Source organism: Brassica oleracea, chromosome C3 (assembly GCF_000695525.1).
Source record: "Brassica oleracea var. oleracea cultivar TO1000 chromosome C3, BOL, whole genome shotgun sequence".
Classification (NCBI taxonomy): Eukaryota; Viridiplantae; Streptophyta; class Magnoliopsida; order Brassicales; family Brassicaceae; genus Brassica; species Brassica oleracea.
Window position 1 is genome coordinate 22,476,884 of NC_027750.1, and position 15,913 is coordinate 22,492,796.

General features: G+C 39.0%; 5 protein-coding genes across 6 annotated transcripts; 3 read left to right on the forward strand and 2 right to left on the reverse strand.

The window, feature by feature from the left end:
* Window positions 1–1,532: 1,532 nt before the first annotated feature.
* On the forward strand, window positions 1,533–3,361 carry LOC106331454 (protein WVD2-like 1). Of its 2 annotated transcripts, none has more exons than XM_013769814.1 (5): window positions 1,533–1,696; window positions 2,111–2,312; window positions 2,386–2,559; window positions 2,638–2,820; window positions 2,895–3,361. In XM_013769814.1, exons 2-5 carry the CDS (start codon window positions 2,127–2,129, stop codon window positions 3,138–3,140), a joined length of 789 nt encoding a protein of 262 aa, XP_013625268.1. In that variant the 5' UTR covers window positions 1,533–1,696; window positions 2,111–2,126; the 3' UTR covers window positions 3,141–3,361. The 2 variants fall into 2 exon arrangements, with proteins under 2 accessions (XP_013625268.1, XP_013625267.1); XM_013769813.1 differs by lacking the exon at window positions 1,533–1,696 and adding an exon at window positions 1,727–1,744 and having other exon boundaries at window positions 2,110–2,312.
* Window positions 3,362–3,941: 580 nt separating this feature from the next.
* LOC106334606 lies at window positions 3,942–6,663 on the forward strand. The gene is made up of 8 exons (XM_013772921.1): window positions 3,942–4,353; window positions 4,845–5,117; window positions 5,190–5,316; window positions 5,390–5,451; window positions 5,528–5,734; window positions 5,811–5,932; window positions 6,005–6,143; window positions 6,225–6,663. Exons 1-8 carry the CDS (start codon window positions 3,976–3,978, stop codon window positions 6,381–6,383), a joined length of 1,467 nt encoding a protein of 488 aa, XP_013628375.1. The 5' UTR covers window positions 3,942–3,975; the 3' UTR covers window positions 6,384–6,663.
* A 41-nt stretch (window positions 6,664–6,704) lies between these two features.
* On the reverse strand, window positions 6,705–8,480 carry LOC106334609 (probable WRKY transcription factor 39). The gene is made up of 3 exons (XM_013772925.1): window positions 7,277–8,480; window positions 7,083–7,208; window positions 6,705–7,001 (listed from the first exon to the last, which is right to left on the reverse strand). The coding sequence occupies exons 1-3, from the start codon at window positions 7,960–7,962 to the stop codon at window positions 6,854–6,856; spliced, it is 960 nt and encodes a 319-aa protein (XP_013628379.1). The 5' UTR covers window positions 7,963–8,480; the 3' UTR covers window positions 6,705–6,853.
* An 885-nt stretch (window positions 8,481–9,365) lies between these two features.
* Window positions 9,366–10,673, forward strand: LOC106330130. Its single transcript, XM_013768672.1, has 3 exons — window positions 9,366–9,672; window positions 9,736–10,550; window positions 10,623–10,673. The coding sequence occupies exons 1-3, from the start codon at window positions 9,366–9,368 to the stop codon at window positions 10,671–10,673; spliced, it is 1,173 nt and encodes a 390-aa protein (XP_013624126.1).
* A 1,240-nt stretch (window positions 10,674–11,913) lies between these two features.
* On the reverse strand, window positions 11,914–14,594 carry LOC106334608 (protein CLP1 homolog). The gene is made up of 7 exons (XM_013772924.1): window positions 14,335–14,594; window positions 13,509–13,577; window positions 13,330–13,425; window positions 13,016–13,257; window positions 12,809–12,947; window positions 12,305–12,735; window positions 11,914–12,211 (listed from the first exon to the last, which is right to left on the reverse strand). The coding sequence occupies exons 1-7, from the start codon at window positions 14,557–14,559 to the stop codon at window positions 12,076–12,078; spliced, it is 1,338 nt and encodes a 445-aa protein (XP_013628378.1). The 5' UTR covers window positions 14,560–14,594; the 3' UTR covers window positions 11,914–12,075.
* Window positions 14,595–15,913: the final 1,319 nt, after the last annotated feature.

Genomic DNA, 15,913 nt, shown 5'->3' on the forward strand with positions numbered 1-15,913 from the left:
CTCAAAAGTTGATCTTTAGGCATTTCCCACCCACAAGGTGTTTGATGAAATGCCTGAGACAACTCTCCTAAGCTTTTAACATACTTTACCAAAGACATTTGTTGTTAAAGGTGTTAAGATAGCCAATAGACTTGTTAGTAATGATTGCTTTCATATTATTCAACCAAAGACATTTGATGTTTAAGATATGTTAGCAAATGAACATTCATCTAGATATAGAGCTTGTTTAAGATTGTGTCTAGGCTTAAGGTTGATAGTTTGATTGATCGTTTGCCATCCTTAGTTCGAAACTTGATCACCCAAGGTCTAATCCCTATGCCCATGAGTTCTCTTTTCCCTTAGTCAAGAAAGTATCATTCTGTATTTGGTTTCTAGTATTAGTAGTAGTTAAAACCCCTTTAAATCATCGGTTGCACTTAGATTAAGTGAGTACTTGCATTTTCAGTGCTTGAAATCCCTCAGAACTGGTTCGACATTCACTATACTACAACATTTGTCTTAGGAGCTTGAAAACTCCTAACATCACCACTCTACCCTTGGATCCTTTGGATCTTATGGAACAATAGAAACAAACTTGTGTTTGAGAACAAATTCTTTTCGAAAGAAATGTGAGTTCTTAAAGCCACCCAAGATGCTCGAGCTTGGAAGACAGCTCAGGATTGCATTGAAAGCTCCATTACCACATCATGTGGTCCCGATCATTCAGGTTTCTCCTCCTAACATTTAAACTTGGTCTGTTTTTTCGGATGCAGCATGGAATTCAACACTGGAGATTGCGGACTTGGATGGTATCTCCGAGATTCTACTGGAAATGTCGCAGAAAAATCATCATCTCACCGTCGCTTTGTTCCCTCGGCTCTGGTAGCAGAGACATTGGCGGTCAAGGCTGCAGTGAAGGCAGCCATCTCTTCTCATGTCAGCAACTTAAATGTCTTCTCTGACTCAAATGCTCTCATCTTGCTCTTGAAATCTCAGACCCAAGATATTGTTTTGAAAGGTGTTCTTCATGATATCAGTATTTTTTTTTTCCAGGCGGTAAGCCTAGACTAATCCCCACGAGGCCTTCCATCCGGGCACGCATGGTTATAGACGGGAAGGTGGCCAAGGCGACTCGAACCCAGGGCGGGCACTCCAGTTGTATTTGATATCAGTATCTTGGCTACATCTTTTGAATCTATCTCGTTTAATTTCCTACCGCGTTTAGCAAATGTTGTAGCTGATTCCTTAGCGAAATTAGCATTGTACTCTCTTCAATCCCATGCTTCTGCAACTGCATGAACACATATGTTCCTTTGGTAATTTAAGTTTGTGTTTGATAAAAAAAAGGTGATAAACTAATTTTAACCCTTCTACATTAACCAGGAAACAATGCAGTAGATTTTCAATATTTAGAAGATAGAAATTTTTTTTTAAAGTTATGCAAAGCGCCAAGAAATTCCAAATTGCATTTTTTGAATTAAAAATAATTAAATTTTGAAAACTCCCAATAAATAACCAAACAGCTTAACAAATCAGACCCAGCTCTCCAAAATAGTCACCAATTATTTTTCTTTAGAGAGAGAGAAAGTGGGGGACAAGTTTGGTCTGTATAAAGACATTCATTTCAAATTTGTCTGCAAAATCCTCACGGGCAATTGGAGAGAGGAGACAGAGGTGGTGCACAAGAATCCTTCCCTCGTCCCCCTACACAAGTCTTGTAAGAACAATCTCTCTCCCATTATCAATTTATCATCCTCTGTTTTAGGTATACGTTCTTCATCGAAAGTCTGTTTCTTCTTCTATATAATTATTCAAAAAATCTCAAGAATCTCCTCTGTTTTTCCACATAAATTTCAAAAGTTTACATTTTTATTGTAAAAATTGACTCTTTCTCCATCTGGGGCGGTTAATGCGTGTTGGGTTTCACTTTTTGAATTGTTCTTTTGTGACTCAAGAATGTTCTAACTTTATCCTTACATACTAATTTTGAAAAAACTGTAAATTCAATCAAAGATGAGATTTTTCTTTTGTCGGAGATTTTGGTGTATATAATCTGAGATTTTACAAAATTTGAATCTGTGTAATAAAAAAGACTATTTTGTGTTTTTGTTTTCCTGGATGATACAAAAAGCTATAAAGCAGTGAGAATGGGAAGAGAAGTTGTTGATGTGCCTATGAACCGAAACGCCACCGTTTCAAGCGGTAGAGTACACGTTGCTCCTAAGATAGCTGCAGCAGCTGGATCCGAGACCGAGGAAGAGTTCGAAGTCAAGGAATGCACCGAAGACGACTCTCATTCCCAGAATGCACCTAAAACCCCTAAAGTTTCTAAGGTAAAACTTAACTTTTCAGACAAACTTTAATGCTTTGTAAGCAGTTTGAGAGGTCTAAATGTTTGTTCTGCAGCGTGATGTTCCTCTTGTGGCGGTGAGGAAGCCATTGCAACCTGATAACAAGAAGCATATGGATGATGAGGACGATAGTTTCTCCATCGCTTCCTTGAGGAGGGCTAAGTCAGGAGTGACTCATGGAAGCGCTCCAACGTTCAAGAGCGCTCAACGTGCTGAGAAGCGCAAAGAGGTAGTAAAGACACTCTCTCTCATATTTATAAAGTCTACTTTCTTCTTCTGTTTTATTGATTGATCTTTTTTTTTTTAGTATTACCAAAAGCTTGAGGAGAAGAACCAAGCGCTTGAAGCCGAGAGGAACGAGCTCGAACAAAGGCAAAAGGAAGAGCAAGAAGCAGCGTTGAAACAGCTCAGAAAGAATCTCAAGTTCAAGGCTAAACCTGTTCCTAACTTCTACTACGAGGCGCCTCCTGCTAAACCTGAGCTCAAGAAGGTAATACTTAGAACCGAAACTCTCTTTTTGTTCTTGTGATAAAGTTAGCTTATGATGTTATTGTATCTTTCTAGCTTCCTTTGACCCGCCCCAAGTCGCCAAAACTCATCCTTTCTCGGAGGAAAAGCTTCAGCGACGTGGTCACCTCGTCGTCCCGTGAAGAGGTTCTGAAGACAGCTTCTAACAGGAACCGACACAGCACCGGAACAGTGAACAAGAACGCCAATGCTGTTCATGACAGCCCTCGTTCCAGATCTGGTAAGGGTAAAGGTTGTCTGAAACCGGTTAACGAGTCCTTGGAAGAAGCTTGTGAGGCTTGAAAACGGTGATGAAAACGGTGTGTTTACTACTCTCAGAGTCTAACTTTGATCTTGTTGGAGAAAATTTAAAATGTTTAAGGTTATTTCCGGTATATGGTTGGTTCACAATGTAACCGTCTCTCACGGTTTTACTTTGTAAGGTGAAACTTTTTTACGTTATTGTTGAAGAAAACTCCTAATGTTTAAATTTGTATATTTTGAGTGTTTTTGGATCTTCCACCTATATGTTATTGACTACTACATGTATATATTATTTGTGTTAATATTGTCAGAGGAAGATTCATATAGAATGAATCTTACTATAAATTTCATAGCAATCATAATTGATTTTGTTTCTTCATAATATTAAAATAAATATGTATATACATGATCAATTGTATTATATAATTTACATATAACAATATTACTATATTTCAATTAATCAGTTTTAAATTTGATTGATTTATATATCAAACCATAATTATATAATGCAGTTTCTAAATCAACATTCATATTATTAAATTTAAAATTATGTTTTTCTATTTCGATTTTAATTGGTTTTAGTTTTACCGGATTAATCACTTCTACTTTTTGTTTGTATAATAAGCTTCATCAATAAAGATTTGTAGATGAGAAAAAAAAAATTCTCATTGTCATATTGTAATTTAAAATTTGAATATTTTTTTCTTTTGAGCAAAATTTTTGAAAATCTTAAATGCGGTAAAAAAGATATACAAGGAGCAAAACAGAACAAGGGTAAAATGGTCATTTTAAGTGCTTAAAATTTTGAAGATAACAGATAGACCTGAAACTCATCATTTATCTTAGCCTCCCTCCAAAAATATTAAACCAAACCATGGCCACTTCTTTAATCCCACTGTCTTCTTCATTCCTCCAACCTCTCAAATTCAAAACCCTAGCTAAACCCAGAACCCCTCCTAACCTCTCCACCACCAGAAAAATCACAACAACCTGCGATTCCCAGAATAAGAACACAGGGGCGTCGTCGAACCCCAGCAGCAGAAACCCCAATTTCCAGAAACGTCGCAAATCCTCAAAGTATGGAACTTCCAGGAGATCCATTCTCAAGAAGTCCTTCTTGCAAGAGCAGGTCACGTTCACCGCGCGTGTCACCGAGGATCCACAGGTGGCGATTATCGGCGGCGGAATGGCGGGTCTCGTCTGCGCGCTGAATCTTGAAGCTCGCGGCGTAAAGTCCACGGTTTTCGATACGGTTCGTCTCTTGGGAACTCTCCCCTTGATTGGTTTTCAATTCTCAATTGGGGTTTTGGGTGTCGAGAAAGTTTCGGTCTTTAGGTGTTTTAGCTGTTGCAATTTAGCTTTTTTGGTTAACCAAGACACCTTTTTTCGATATGGTTCGTCTCTTCAAATCATGTGGAAACTCTCTGTGACTGCTCTCTATTGTCAATTAGGTTTTGGGTATTGAGAAAGTTTTGGTCTTTAGGTGTTTTTGATGTTGTAACTTCACTTCATATCCGAGCTTTTCTGGTTAAGTAAGCCCCAGTTTTCGTTATGGTTCGTCTCTTCAAATCCTGTGGGAAGTGGGAACTCTCTGCGACTGTTCTCTATTATCAGTTAGGATTTGGGTATTGAGAAAGTTTCAGTTTTTAAGTGTCTTTGTTGTTGTAATTGAAACAAATTAGTTGTTGTAATGGACACAAATTAGTAAGGCTTTCTTTTGTTGTTTTGATGTGACTTGAGCAGGGGATACATGGGTTAGGAGGAAGACTTGGGACAAGGTTTGTTGAACCACAAGGACTAGTTTTCGATCACGCTGCTCAGTTCTTCACTGCGGATGATTCTCGGTTTATCCAGTACGTCGATGGGTGGTTGGAGAAAGGACTTGTTCGAGAGTGGAAAGGTGCTGTGGGAGAGCTTGAAGTTGGGGGCAGTTTCTCGCAGTTTCCTCCTTCATCACCTCCAAGATACATTGCTGTTAATGGCATGAGATCTCTCGCTGATTCATTGCTACTAGAGGTTGTTGTTGCAAGAGTTTTTTTTGTTACTTTTTGTGAGGTGAAGTAAATAATATATTTTGATTCTTTGCAGAGTCGATTGGTGAATGTGGTGAGGCCGTGTTGGATTAGTAAGCTGGAGCCACTTAATGGAATGTGGCATTTGAGTGAGAACGGAACACCTCGTGGTCAGTTTGATGTCATTGTCATTGCTCACAATGGTATGAAACCGTATTGATTCCTCTCTCTCTGTCTCGCTCTGTAGCTCAAAATGGTTCACCTTGTTGTGTTCAGGTAAATGCGCGAATCGTTTGCTTTCTTCATCAGGCTTACCACTCGTTGCTAAACAGATGAAGGTAGACAATATCTTCTAGTGCAACAATCAAACACCATGTGACCTCTTCTGATGCAATATTTTCTTTTGTGTTTTAGAAACTTGATCTTAGTTCCATATGGGCGCTATTAGCAGCGTTCGATGATCCTCTTCCTACAGTGAAATTCGAAGGAGCGTTTGTGAAAGGAGTTGAATCATTGTCTTGGATGGGAAACAACTCCGCAAAGCTTGGTAACGGCGGAACTCCAAACTGCTGGACTTTCTTTAGTACTGCAGCATATGGGAAACAGAACAAAGTTCCTCAGGTTAGTTAGTTTCTTCAAAGCTTTACAATATAATGCTAAAAAAACTGTAGAAACCAAATGTTTTTATTCCTCACAGGAGAACATTCCAACGGTGACATCAGAGAAAGTTAGAACCGGGATGCTTCAAGGTGTGGAAATCGCATTGGGCTTGCCTGAAGGCTCGCTTCCTAAACCGATTTATACACGTCTCCAGCTATGGTAAGTTTTTTAATTAACGGTAGCCAAAATGTTTTGAAGTTTTGGTGGAGTGATTCAGCTTTCCTTGTACAGGGGAGCAGCTCTTCCAAAGAACACTCCTGCAGTTCCATGTATATTTGATCCACAAGGCCGTGCTGGTATATGCGGCGACTGGCTTCTCGGTTCTAACCTTGAATCTGCAGCCATAAGCGGTGAAGCCCTCGGAAACCATGTAAGAAGATTACTCTTCCTAACAAAGTTGTGTTCTTTGTGTCCTAATCTGCAGAATTGATCCTCTTGTTTTCTCCTGCAGATTGCAGATTACCTGCAGAATAGTGAAGCTAATCCGGAAGAGTTTGCAATCGGTTTACATGATAGGCCAAGTCCTCTTGCTGGCCATCATATTGGGCAGTTCCCTGGTTTAACATCGGTGGGAGAGAAGCACGAAGCCGAGGCATATCAACTTCTGTGAGTACGTCAAGCTACTATGATCAAAAGATTCAAGAAGCAAGAACACATCGATGCATATTAGGTTTGTAAAGCTTACACTGCCCACTTACAGGACCTTATAGTTCCAGCCTTCTTCGTCATGGTTAGCGGCTTAGCCATTACTAGTTTCATATTCTGAATCTGTCTGTGTCTATGCATGAAAGTTTTGTTTAGGCTCAAAAGTTCATTGTACAACAGCCAACAGTGTTTTGGGGGTAAAATTAAAAACAAATTCTGATCCAAAATGTAAAAGATTAGCTTTAGAAGCCAAATTGTTGATGCTTGTTGGTACTGCCACAGAATCTGAGTTCACAAAATGCTCTTATAACTCATGTCAAGTAGAATATACAATTGCAAACACAGCTACAAAGACCAGTTTCTTGAATCTAATTCATTGTTCTTCAAATCCAAGAGTAGACGCAAAAAGCACAGACAGTGACTGACTCTATTTCATCAGGTGTGAGCTGATTGTGAAGACAACAGTCTTGAATGGTTATGCTCGCCTTCGTAAGTCACAATCAACATGGAAGTTTCATCTACACATCGCTCCACATGCTTCCTTGCTGGACAGCCTCTCACACTGCTGCACTTGTAGTATCCCCTGCAAATAAAGGAAACTTATATCAAAATATCAATTGAACACAACCTTCCACCAAAACAACATGAATATGAATATATATACCGTGGATGTGGTGAGCCTTTGATAGGTTTCTGCCCATACTTCCTCCATGAATACTCATCTGGAGGTATATCTGCAATCTTGTTGCTTATTGCAGGCACCTTGATTGATCGTTTCACCCTAAGTTTCCTGCAAATAAAATCAAAACCTTTACAAAGCATTCAACAGATCACATTGGCACAAAGAAAGTTAAAAACCTCTTCTTGGAGCAATGACATTTGCTTCTACTTCCACACTTCAAACCACCAGAACACATCTTCTTGGACATCTGGTCAGACCCACGTGACAATCCACTTAAATGAAACGAGCTCCTATCGTATTCCACTGCACTAGTATCCATACTAAGAGATGATACAAACGATCTTGACCCGTTGGACACACTCGGAGTATAGCAGCTACTACTACCAGCTCCATCAAACGTCAGGTTCACACCGCTGCTGCTCCTAGAGTAAGCTATCTGCTGGTGGTTGTGGATTAACTGATAAGGACCTCGAAAAGGCGGCGGCGGCTTTAGCTCCAGGAACGACTTCTCAACACACATTCTGTGGCTAAGTATCGATGGAGCTGGAACCATCTGAAGAGGCTCTGGTGCAAGAACTTGATTGTAATCACTAGTGCCATCGTTACCACAGGAGATAGGACTTTCCAAGAAGATATGCTGAGGAAAAGATGGGATAAACTTCTTGTTGAGTCTTCTGAACTTTGCATGACCTGGTGGTCCTCTGGTGAAAAGAGAGGATACTCTCTTGAACTTGGAAACTGCTTCACTTGTTTCAACCATGAGAGATTTAAAATCACAACTTGTTTGTTGTTGTGACAAGAGATTCAAGACTCCATGACAGCTTTCTATAGCTAATTTGCTAGCAATTTCAACTTCCTCCATTTTTTTTTCTTCCTTCCACACAAGCTTAAGATGATAGAAGAAACTAAACTAACACCAAAATATAACTAGAGAGCCAAGAGAATCATATATCAAGTCTTAGTGAATCTAAACTGATAAGACATGAAAAAAGAGTGCACCTTTCAAGCTAATCAGATCAAATCCAAGACATCTACACCATGTAATAAAACCAAACACCATTAAGTTCTTTCCTCAAATTACTGAATCTTTCCAAATCACTTCACAGGAAGAGAGCTGAGTAAAAATAGAATCTTTCCCAAGTCAAGAGCAAAAAGATGAGATCTTTTGTCTATACCAAGAAAGATAAAGTTAGCTCATAAGAAGGGAAACAAACCAAAAAGCTCCATGAAAACTGAGAGCTAAAAGAAAATGAGATCCTCAGAGCAGGAAGAAATCCTCTAAGGGGAGATTAGGATAAAAATAAAAGAGAAAGAGTGTTCCTGTCTATTTGTTTGTTTGTGTAAGAGAGAGAGAAAGATGTTGAGAAGAGTGTCAAAGGTTATGACTTTTGCTTTGTGGGTGGGGAAGAGTTGGACTTGCTTTTTACTAAAAATTCCCCCACTACCATTTCATATTTTAAAATGCAAAAAAAGGGTTCCTAATCTTCTTCGTTTATCCAAAACAAACAAAAGCTAAAGCTGAAAAAGACAATATTATTATAATTACAGTACTAAAAAGACATTAGAGTAGAAAGGTGGTCGTCGCAGTCTCAGAGGAGAGAAGAAAAAAACAGAGTTCTCTGTTCGAGATTTTCCTAAGTGGGTCCTACTAGTGGACCTACTTTTTACCTACTAAATTTTTTTTGGTAATTATATTGTAAACATGGAAAAAAAAAATAATGAGAGAAAGAGAATAGAGTTCCATACCTGCTTTTTTCAGATTTGATGATGATACTATAGTCCAAAAACATTAGACCATTGTTTTACTCAAAAACATATATTACTACAAAGAAATTAAACTACATGTTTTGGTACATTCAGAACTAATTGTTTTATCAAGATTCCTACTAACTTTAGTATTCAAAAATGGTAATCTAATTTGTAGTTACTAGTTAGGAATCAAATACTCAATGGACTAAACTTTTACAAAGCTTTATTGGTTCTTCTTGTCTTTAAAGGTGTGTTCATAGGAGTATCACAAAACAGGTTAATAATCCGTCTCTTTATGGAAAAAAAAGGGTTGACCCGATTACCCATTTGCAGACCCGATTAACACTTAACCCGACCCAAATCCTCTAACCCGAATTCTCAACTAACTTAAAATTGTCGCGTTCTCTTCTCTTGTTCATCATAGGATTTGGGGGAAAAGAGAATTGGGGCTAGGGTTCATCGAAAAAAATCCCAAATTGAGGAGAGTGAGAGAAATCTAGAGTTTGTGAACGATTCATGGAGGACGACGAAGGAAATGGAGATGGTCAGGTACATGTTCATTCCTCTGCAACAATGGAGAAAGACGACGCAGATGGAGCAAATTTGGTCAATGTTCCTGTAACGACAACAACGATTAATCAAGACGAAGCAACTCAAGAGTGGAGCATTCCGGTTACTCATCTCAGTGAAGAAGAGGCAGAAAGATTGGTTGCGGTTCTTGTCCAGAATGAAGATGAAGAGGAGGAGTATTGGGAGTATGAACTAGGAGAAAAGCCGAGCAAAGCCAACAAAAAAGAGAAAGAATCTGAGAATGATGCAATTGGTAATGGCGAAGAAGATTAAGAAGAGCTTGAGGATAGGTACGAGCATGAAATCGAACAATCAGTGGCTGAATTTGAGGATGAGGAGGTCATTAGGAGGTCTGGGTTTGATTTCAAAGAAGCTATCTTGGATTATGCTCTTACGAAAGGTCGAAACATTGAACAGAGCAGGTGGGATAAGACGAAGCTTAGCTTCAAGTGTGGGATTAGAGGTAAATGCAAATGGAGGGTTTACTGTGCCTTTGATGTGCCTACTCATAAGTGGTTAGTGAAAACAAGGTACAAATATCATAGTTGTACACCCAATGGGAAATGTAAACTCTTGCGAAGCCCGGTTATAGCTAGGTTGTTTCTGGATAAACTGAGAGAAGACAGTGGGTTAATGCCTGAGAAGATTCAAGAGCAGATAAAGGAGACCTGGAAACTCATATCATCACGGAATCAATGTCAACGAGGAAGAACAGTGGCGCTAAAATGGCTGGAGAAAGAGTATGCAGACCAGTTTGCTCACCTACGAGGTTATGTGAGAGAGACTGAGAAGACCAATCCGGGTTCGAGCGTGGTACTTGATACTATAAGTAATGCAACCAAAAAAGATGTATTTGATCGGTTCTATGTATGCTTTGAGAAGCTTAGGAGCTCGTGCAGAGGAACATGTAGGCCAATAATAGGGCTCGATGGAACTTTTTTGAAGGTTGCAGTCAATGGAATATTGCTCATTGCTGTAGGACACGATGCTAACAACCAGATATTTCCTTTTGCTTGGGCTGTGGTACAAGCTGAATCTACGGATACATGGCTTTGGTTTATCAAGAGACTGAAGCATGATTTGTCTCTTGGAGATGACAGCAAATATGTTCTTCTATCTGATAGCTCAAAGGTATCATTTAAAAACAATGATTTGTCTGTTTGAGTCATTAACCATGTTAGTTATATTGATGTATTATTTCAGGGACTTATAAGCGCAATCAAATCAGAGTTATCAAACGCAAATACATATTGATGTATTGTCTTAAGGATGAAACAAATGACATAAAAGGTCTCTAAAACAACACACAAATCGCTTACACTTGACACTTAAGGTGTTCACTATACCAAAAACAACACAGTGACAAACAACACATTGACAAACAATACAACAAAGACAGTTACCAAAGCTTACAACAAAGCCATGTTACAACAAAGCCATGTAATGACAGCTAGACAACCATTCTTCTGCAAAGCCACATCCTCTTCACTTTTCTCAGTCTTCCTCATATCTTCTAAATCTTCTTCAATTGTTCTTTGTCTTGCTTCAACTAAAGAAATCTCTTCAGCTAAAGCTTCATCAACCCACTTGAAGAGATGGTCTTCCCCTTTTCTCTGTAATAAAAAATTGAATTCACTTGTACATTGTAGATAACTCAAGCCAACAACATATGATGAAGGAAGACGGGTTACACGTACCTGCATCGCCATTTCACAACGATAGAATTTCCGAAAAGGATTCTTATTTGTCTTTGAAACAAATGTTGCAATCCTTTCTCCGCACCAGCAGTGTGTTGGAACACCATGAACTCCTTTGTTTCGCCTTGAACAAGCGCCTCTGATATGCCCAGAAACACATTGACCAACCCGTAAGAAACAAATAGAAGAAAAGAAATTGAGAGAAGATTTGATAAAATACCCAGATTTCGCTATGTATGATGCACTCCTACTTTTCTCCATCGTCGCAATTCTCTTTTCCCCCAAATCGTAAGATGAACCCTAATTTTAAAGAGAGAAGAAGAGAACGCGACAATTTTAAGTTAGTTGGGAATTCGGGTTAGAGGATTTGGGTCGGATTAAGTGTTAATTGGGTCTACAAATGGGCAATCAGATTTTTTAAACGCGCTTTATTAGTTAAAACGTGATTTGGTTTAATTGACCAAAATTGTGGAAAATTGATACAATTGTTAGTCTGTGAAGATAATTGAAGAGGCCGAAAGTCGGGGTGGAAAAATTGTTGGTTTGAGTAGTTAAGGGGACCAATCGACCTCAACCCAAAAGAAAACACAAATAAAATAAAAGATTTAAGAGTATACAGCTGCTTTGAGTAGACAAACAATCCTAATATTCTTTGGATCAGATTCTTACTTTTAACTTATTCCACTCGTTTCAATTGAAATTTTATCATTAACTTGAATGAATTACTAACATTTTTCATCAGAGAAAGTTCACCACTTAATATCATCAAATTACCAAAAAAAAAAAAAAACTCCATCTAATCCACAACAACAATTTTTTCAAACTTAGAACATTGAACATTGTTATATAGAAAAGGACCCATCTGTAGTTAAAGTTACATAGAGAATTTGAGCTGTAGGCATCACTCTCTTAACAGACAAGATGGCTCACTCTTCTCTAATCTAATCATCATCTTGCTTCTAATGACTCTCAAGCCATGTCAAAGATCCAGCGACCAAGATCTTGCTAGGCAATGCCCCTGGCGATGGTGCTAAATACGTTATCTTCTTCCTCAGCACATCAACCTCAGTCACATACACAAACCCTGAAACATTGCTGCACACAAAGCACCACAGAGAGAAAGAAACAAACATCAAACAACGCAATGACAAGAAAAAACGGAAGTCATCAAGAACATATTGAGATTACCTAGAGACAATCTGGTCCGGTTCTTCTGCATATGAGACAGCGAGGATAGAATGCAGCAGATCCCTCTCTTCAATATTTACAGGCGTCACCCTCAACGGATTAGAAACAGGATCAGACCCTATTGGAAGAGCTGACCTTGGAGCTTGCGGTCCACCACCAATGCGGAACACTTGCACATCACTGAAGCTAGATGTGTTGGCATAAGGAGAGAGTTCTTTCGATAGACCGTAGAAATACTCCTGAATCCTAGAGCTTCTCGCTACTTTACGGTAGTCACGGTTCCTAGCCACAACTCCACCTGACTTGTGAAGCTTCACAACGTCCACATTGCTCTTACTCTTCAGCACGTCTTTAAGCATGCTGAAGAGCTTTTCTTGACCCAAGACAAGTACAACCGAGGCGTTGAATGTTTCAATTGCGTGGAGAAGCAGCTGCAAAACAAACACACAGAGACAGTTATTTTTAAAACAAAAGCTTTCAGAAGTAAACAGAACCAACGTTTACCTCATAACCGATACCATCGATCCATCCCATTGTGTTGATCACCATACCAGCAGCTCGAGACTCAGGGTTTCCAAGAAACTGTCTCTCCAGCACTTGTGCAAGCTCCTTCACCATAGTTTTGTATAGTTCAACGTTGTTACTGAGAGAATAACGATAGACAACATTAATAACATATGACTGGGGAAGAGACATTTGAAAATCACTTACGCTGGTGTGGTGTGACCGTAGTAGTAGACGAGAGCCATATCTAGAGGAAACCCTTCAACAGGATCAAGCGGCATCTCTATAGGTGTAGCAGCAATAGAACCAGGTATTGTAATGGAGCCTTGGCCAACATCAAGGTCTACAAATGTAGGCTTCCATCCTTGTTTGGCTGCCCAACTAATAAGCATCTTAGTCAATGTGCTCTTTCCTGAATCCGTAGGCCCTACTACAATGACTCTAGGTCCCTGCACAAAGCCGATTCTATAAGAATCAAATGATTACAAGAACAGGATCATGGCAGAGAAGGGGTACCGTACCTGAGGAGAATCAGAGTCGGTAGATGTGGAAGCTTTGGCAAAACGTCTCCTTGCATCAAGTATGGCGTGCACATTAACGTAGCTGACCATTGGTGTCTACAAGAAAAAAAGCCGAGAGCTTGTTAGAAATCAATCTTTAGCTCTAAAGGAAGAGTGGAAAATGAAACAAGAACCTTTACCTCATCTGCTGTATAGTCTGTTTCAGTGACACCATCCATCTCAATTGTGGCTCCATACCAAGTGAAAACCTGACAAGAACCAAAAGACAAACACATTGTTTCACATAATCTCCTCGTATACGAACTAACTTTAACGGTTCTAAAGTGATTCGTCATGTTACTACATAAAGGTTAAGACTTTCATCCCAAAAAAAAAACACAAAGACCATAAAGTTTTCAACTTTACCCAACCCCCATGAAGGCTTAGAGGATGAAGTTGATAGCAACTCAAATTAGTACCGAGAAGGAAACAAACACAAAAGAAGAACTTGCCAGAACCACAAATCTACTCATAGATCAAAATACGAACTAACTTAACGGTTCTAAAACTAATTCAATCATGTTACTACCTAAAGCTTAAGCTTTTCATCTCAAACATAGCACAAAGACCATAAAGTCTTAAACTTTCCCAACCAATGAAGCCAAAGAGCGAACTTGATAGCAACTCAAGCACACACTTGGAGATTAGATAACCATAACTAACTTAACGGTTCTTAACTGATTCATACCTAAAGCTCAAGTCTTTCATCCCAAACAAAAAAAAACACAAACACCATAAAGTCTTCAACTTTACCCAACCAACGAAGGCAAGAGAATGAGCTTGATAGAAACTCAAAGAACACACTTGGAGATTATAAAACCATAACTAATATTATTACTACCAAAAGCTTAAGTCTTTCATCCCAAACAAAACACAGAGACCATAAAGTACCCAACCCATGAAAGCCGAAGAGTGAACTTGATAGCAATTCAAGAACACACTTGGAGATAGATAGCCACAACGTACCGCAAATTTGAGGCGAGGAGGAAAGGTACGCCAGATCTCAGGAGGCAGCTCAGCGCCGAAGATCTCAGCAGTCCCGTTAACCACACGGAGTCTAAGAGGCTCGTCAGAGACTTCGATTCTTAGCTCGCTTTCTCTGTCCAGCTTCACCTGCTTCAGATTACTAGAACCTCCAGGAACCGCGCCAATCATAGCCGGTGGGTTCATCGACGGACCACCGTAAGACATGATAGAACAATGGCAAAAAGAGAATTGATGTTATTACTTTTGGGTGGGGGGGGGAGGATCTTTAGCTTTTATTGTGGACTCTGTTTCCTTTTTTCTATAAGGGTAAAATTGGAATATTAAATTATTCCCGGTTCCAGTCGCGCCAAGCATAAACCAAAAAGACAATCATGAATCATGATCAAGTGAAGATCATGTGGCTGCTTCTTTTGTGTTGTGTAGAGATGCTTACGGAGTGTCCTTTGCTCCTTTGTGAAGGTAATGTAATCCTCTCTAGCCTTTGTTTCCAAGTTAACGATGGATTCTTTGTGTCTTACAGATGCTCTCACAGAGTTTTTGCAAATGTAATAGTAATGAGACTTATGTTGTATAAGTACATACATCCTTTCAGGACGAATATAACTCTTCTTTGGAGAGCAGACCCCTCCTAACGTTAACTTTGGGTTTGATCACAACTTTGGTTGTGTCGTCTATAACTTTTTTTTTTGTGTAAATGTTAAAAGTGTCGTTTATAACTTCTTTGTAGACTTTTACCAAACCTTCCAGCTCCAGTGATGTTGGAATCGTCAAACTTTTGAGTTCCATGTTTGATTTCGCGCAAGGAGAATCTCATTATCTCATTTCATGGCATAGACATGCTTGTATGATTGGATAAGTGATTTCTTTTTTTTTTTTGTCGGCTGTCCATTTAAGTTAGACCAAGTGTTGGTCAGACGAGCCGATTTTTCGGAGAACACTTCCATCTGTACGTGAATCTGATCTATATGGAAGAAATATAGCATTTGGATATTGCTTCTTTCGCTAATGCGTCTGACCGACCATTGCTACTCCGAGGATAAGTGACTTCCATAGTTTCTCTTCCTGATGAGGTAGAGTTTCCATATAGTTGACCTGACCATGAAAGTTCAGAACACATGACTTGCCTTAGATCAACAAGAAGCAAAGACCATGCTATAAATATATCTTGTGGTACACTCTTCTTCGGTTTCTATTTTCTCACTTTGTCTGGTTTGTCTTCTATGCATTGAGGTTACTAGTGTGTTGGTGTGTTTCTCATTCTCAGTTGTTGTGTCTGAAAGAGAAGCATACATAGTTAGAGAATACTTGGATGAGAGGATTACTAAAACAAAAACTATGTTTAGCATATTGTTAGTGAAGTTACAAAGACCTGTTTTCTTTTCCTTTTAGCACAAGCTATACACAACATGAATTCGTTTTATCTAAATATAGAAACTCATAAACCATGTTGTTTCGAAAGTTGACTTGATCGAAATAGACTAGGACTCTTTTCTTGGAATGGTCAAATAATCTAAACAAAGAAGTCCCCTAAAGATATGGTTGAGTCAGTCATCAAATT

What these genes read in the sequence shown, in the direction of transcription:
- LOC106331454 (XM_013769814.1), top strand. Translation starts at nt 2,127, where the DNA reads ATGGGAAGAGAAGTTGTTGATGTGCCTATGAACCGAAACGCCACCGTT. An exon ending in GTGCTGAGAAGCGCAAAGAG is followed by an intron (nt 2,560 to 2,637) that starts GTAGTAAAGACA and finishes TTTTTTTTTTAG; the next exon opens with TATTACCAAAAGCTTGAGGA. An exon ending in CTAAACCTGAGCTCAAGAAG is followed by an intron (nt 2,821 to 2,894) that starts GTAATACTTAGA and finishes GTATCTTTCTAG; the next exon opens with CTTCCTTTGACCCGCCCCAA.
- LOC106334608 (XM_013772924.1), bottom strand. Translation starts at nt 14,559, where the DNA reads ATGTCTTACGGTGGTCCGTCGATGAACCCACCGGCTATGATTGGCGCG. An exon ending in CTCCTCGCCTCAAATTTGCG is followed by an intron (nt 13,578 to 14,334) that starts GTACGTTGTGGC and finishes GGTTCTTGTCAG; the next exon opens with GTTTTCACTTGGTATGGAGC. An exon ending in CAGACTATACAGCAGATGAG is followed by an intron (nt 13,426 to 13,508) that starts GTAAAGGTTCTT and finishes TTTTTCTTGTAG; the next exon opens with ACACCAATGGTCAGCTACGT.
- LOC106334609 (XM_013772925.1), bottom strand. Translation starts at nt 7,962, where the DNA reads ATGGAGGAAGTTGAAATTGCTAGCAAATTAGCTATAGAAAGCTGTCAT. An exon ending in TGTCATTGCTCCAAGAAGAG is followed by an intron (nt 7,209 to 7,276) that starts GTTTTTAACTTT and finishes TTTTATTTGCAG; the next exon opens with GAAACTTAGGGTGAAACGAT. An exon ending in AAAGGCTCACCACATCCACG is followed by an intron (nt 7,002 to 7,082) that starts GTATATATATTC and finishes CTTTATTTGCAG; the next exon opens with GGGATACTACAAGTGCAGCA.
- LOC106330130 (XM_013768672.1), top strand. Translation starts at nt 9,366, where the DNA reads ATGGAGGACGACGAAGGAAATGGAGATGGTCAGGTACATGTTCATTCC. An exon ending in ATCTGAGAATGATGCAATTG is followed by an intron (nt 9,673 to 9,735) that starts GTAATGGCGAAG and finishes TCGAACAATCAG; the next exon opens with TGGCTGAATTTGAGGATGAG. An exon ending in TTCTATCTGATAGCTCAAAG is followed by an intron (nt 10,551 to 10,622) that starts GTATCATTTAAA and finishes GTATTATTTCAG; the next exon opens with GGACTTATAAGCGCAATCAA.
- LOC106334606 (XM_013772921.1), top strand. Translation starts at nt 3,976, where the DNA reads ATGGCCACTTCTTTAATCCCACTGTCTTCTTCATTCCTCCAACCTCTC. An exon ending in AGTCCACGGTTTTCGATACG is followed by an intron (nt 4,354 to 4,844) that starts GTTCGTCTCTTG and finishes TGACTTGAGCAG; the next exon opens with GGGATACATGGGTTAGGAGG. An exon ending in CTGATTCATTGCTACTAGAG is followed by an intron (nt 5,118 to 5,189) that starts GTTGTTGTTGCA and finishes GATTCTTTGCAG; the next exon opens with AGTCGATTGGTGAATGTGGT.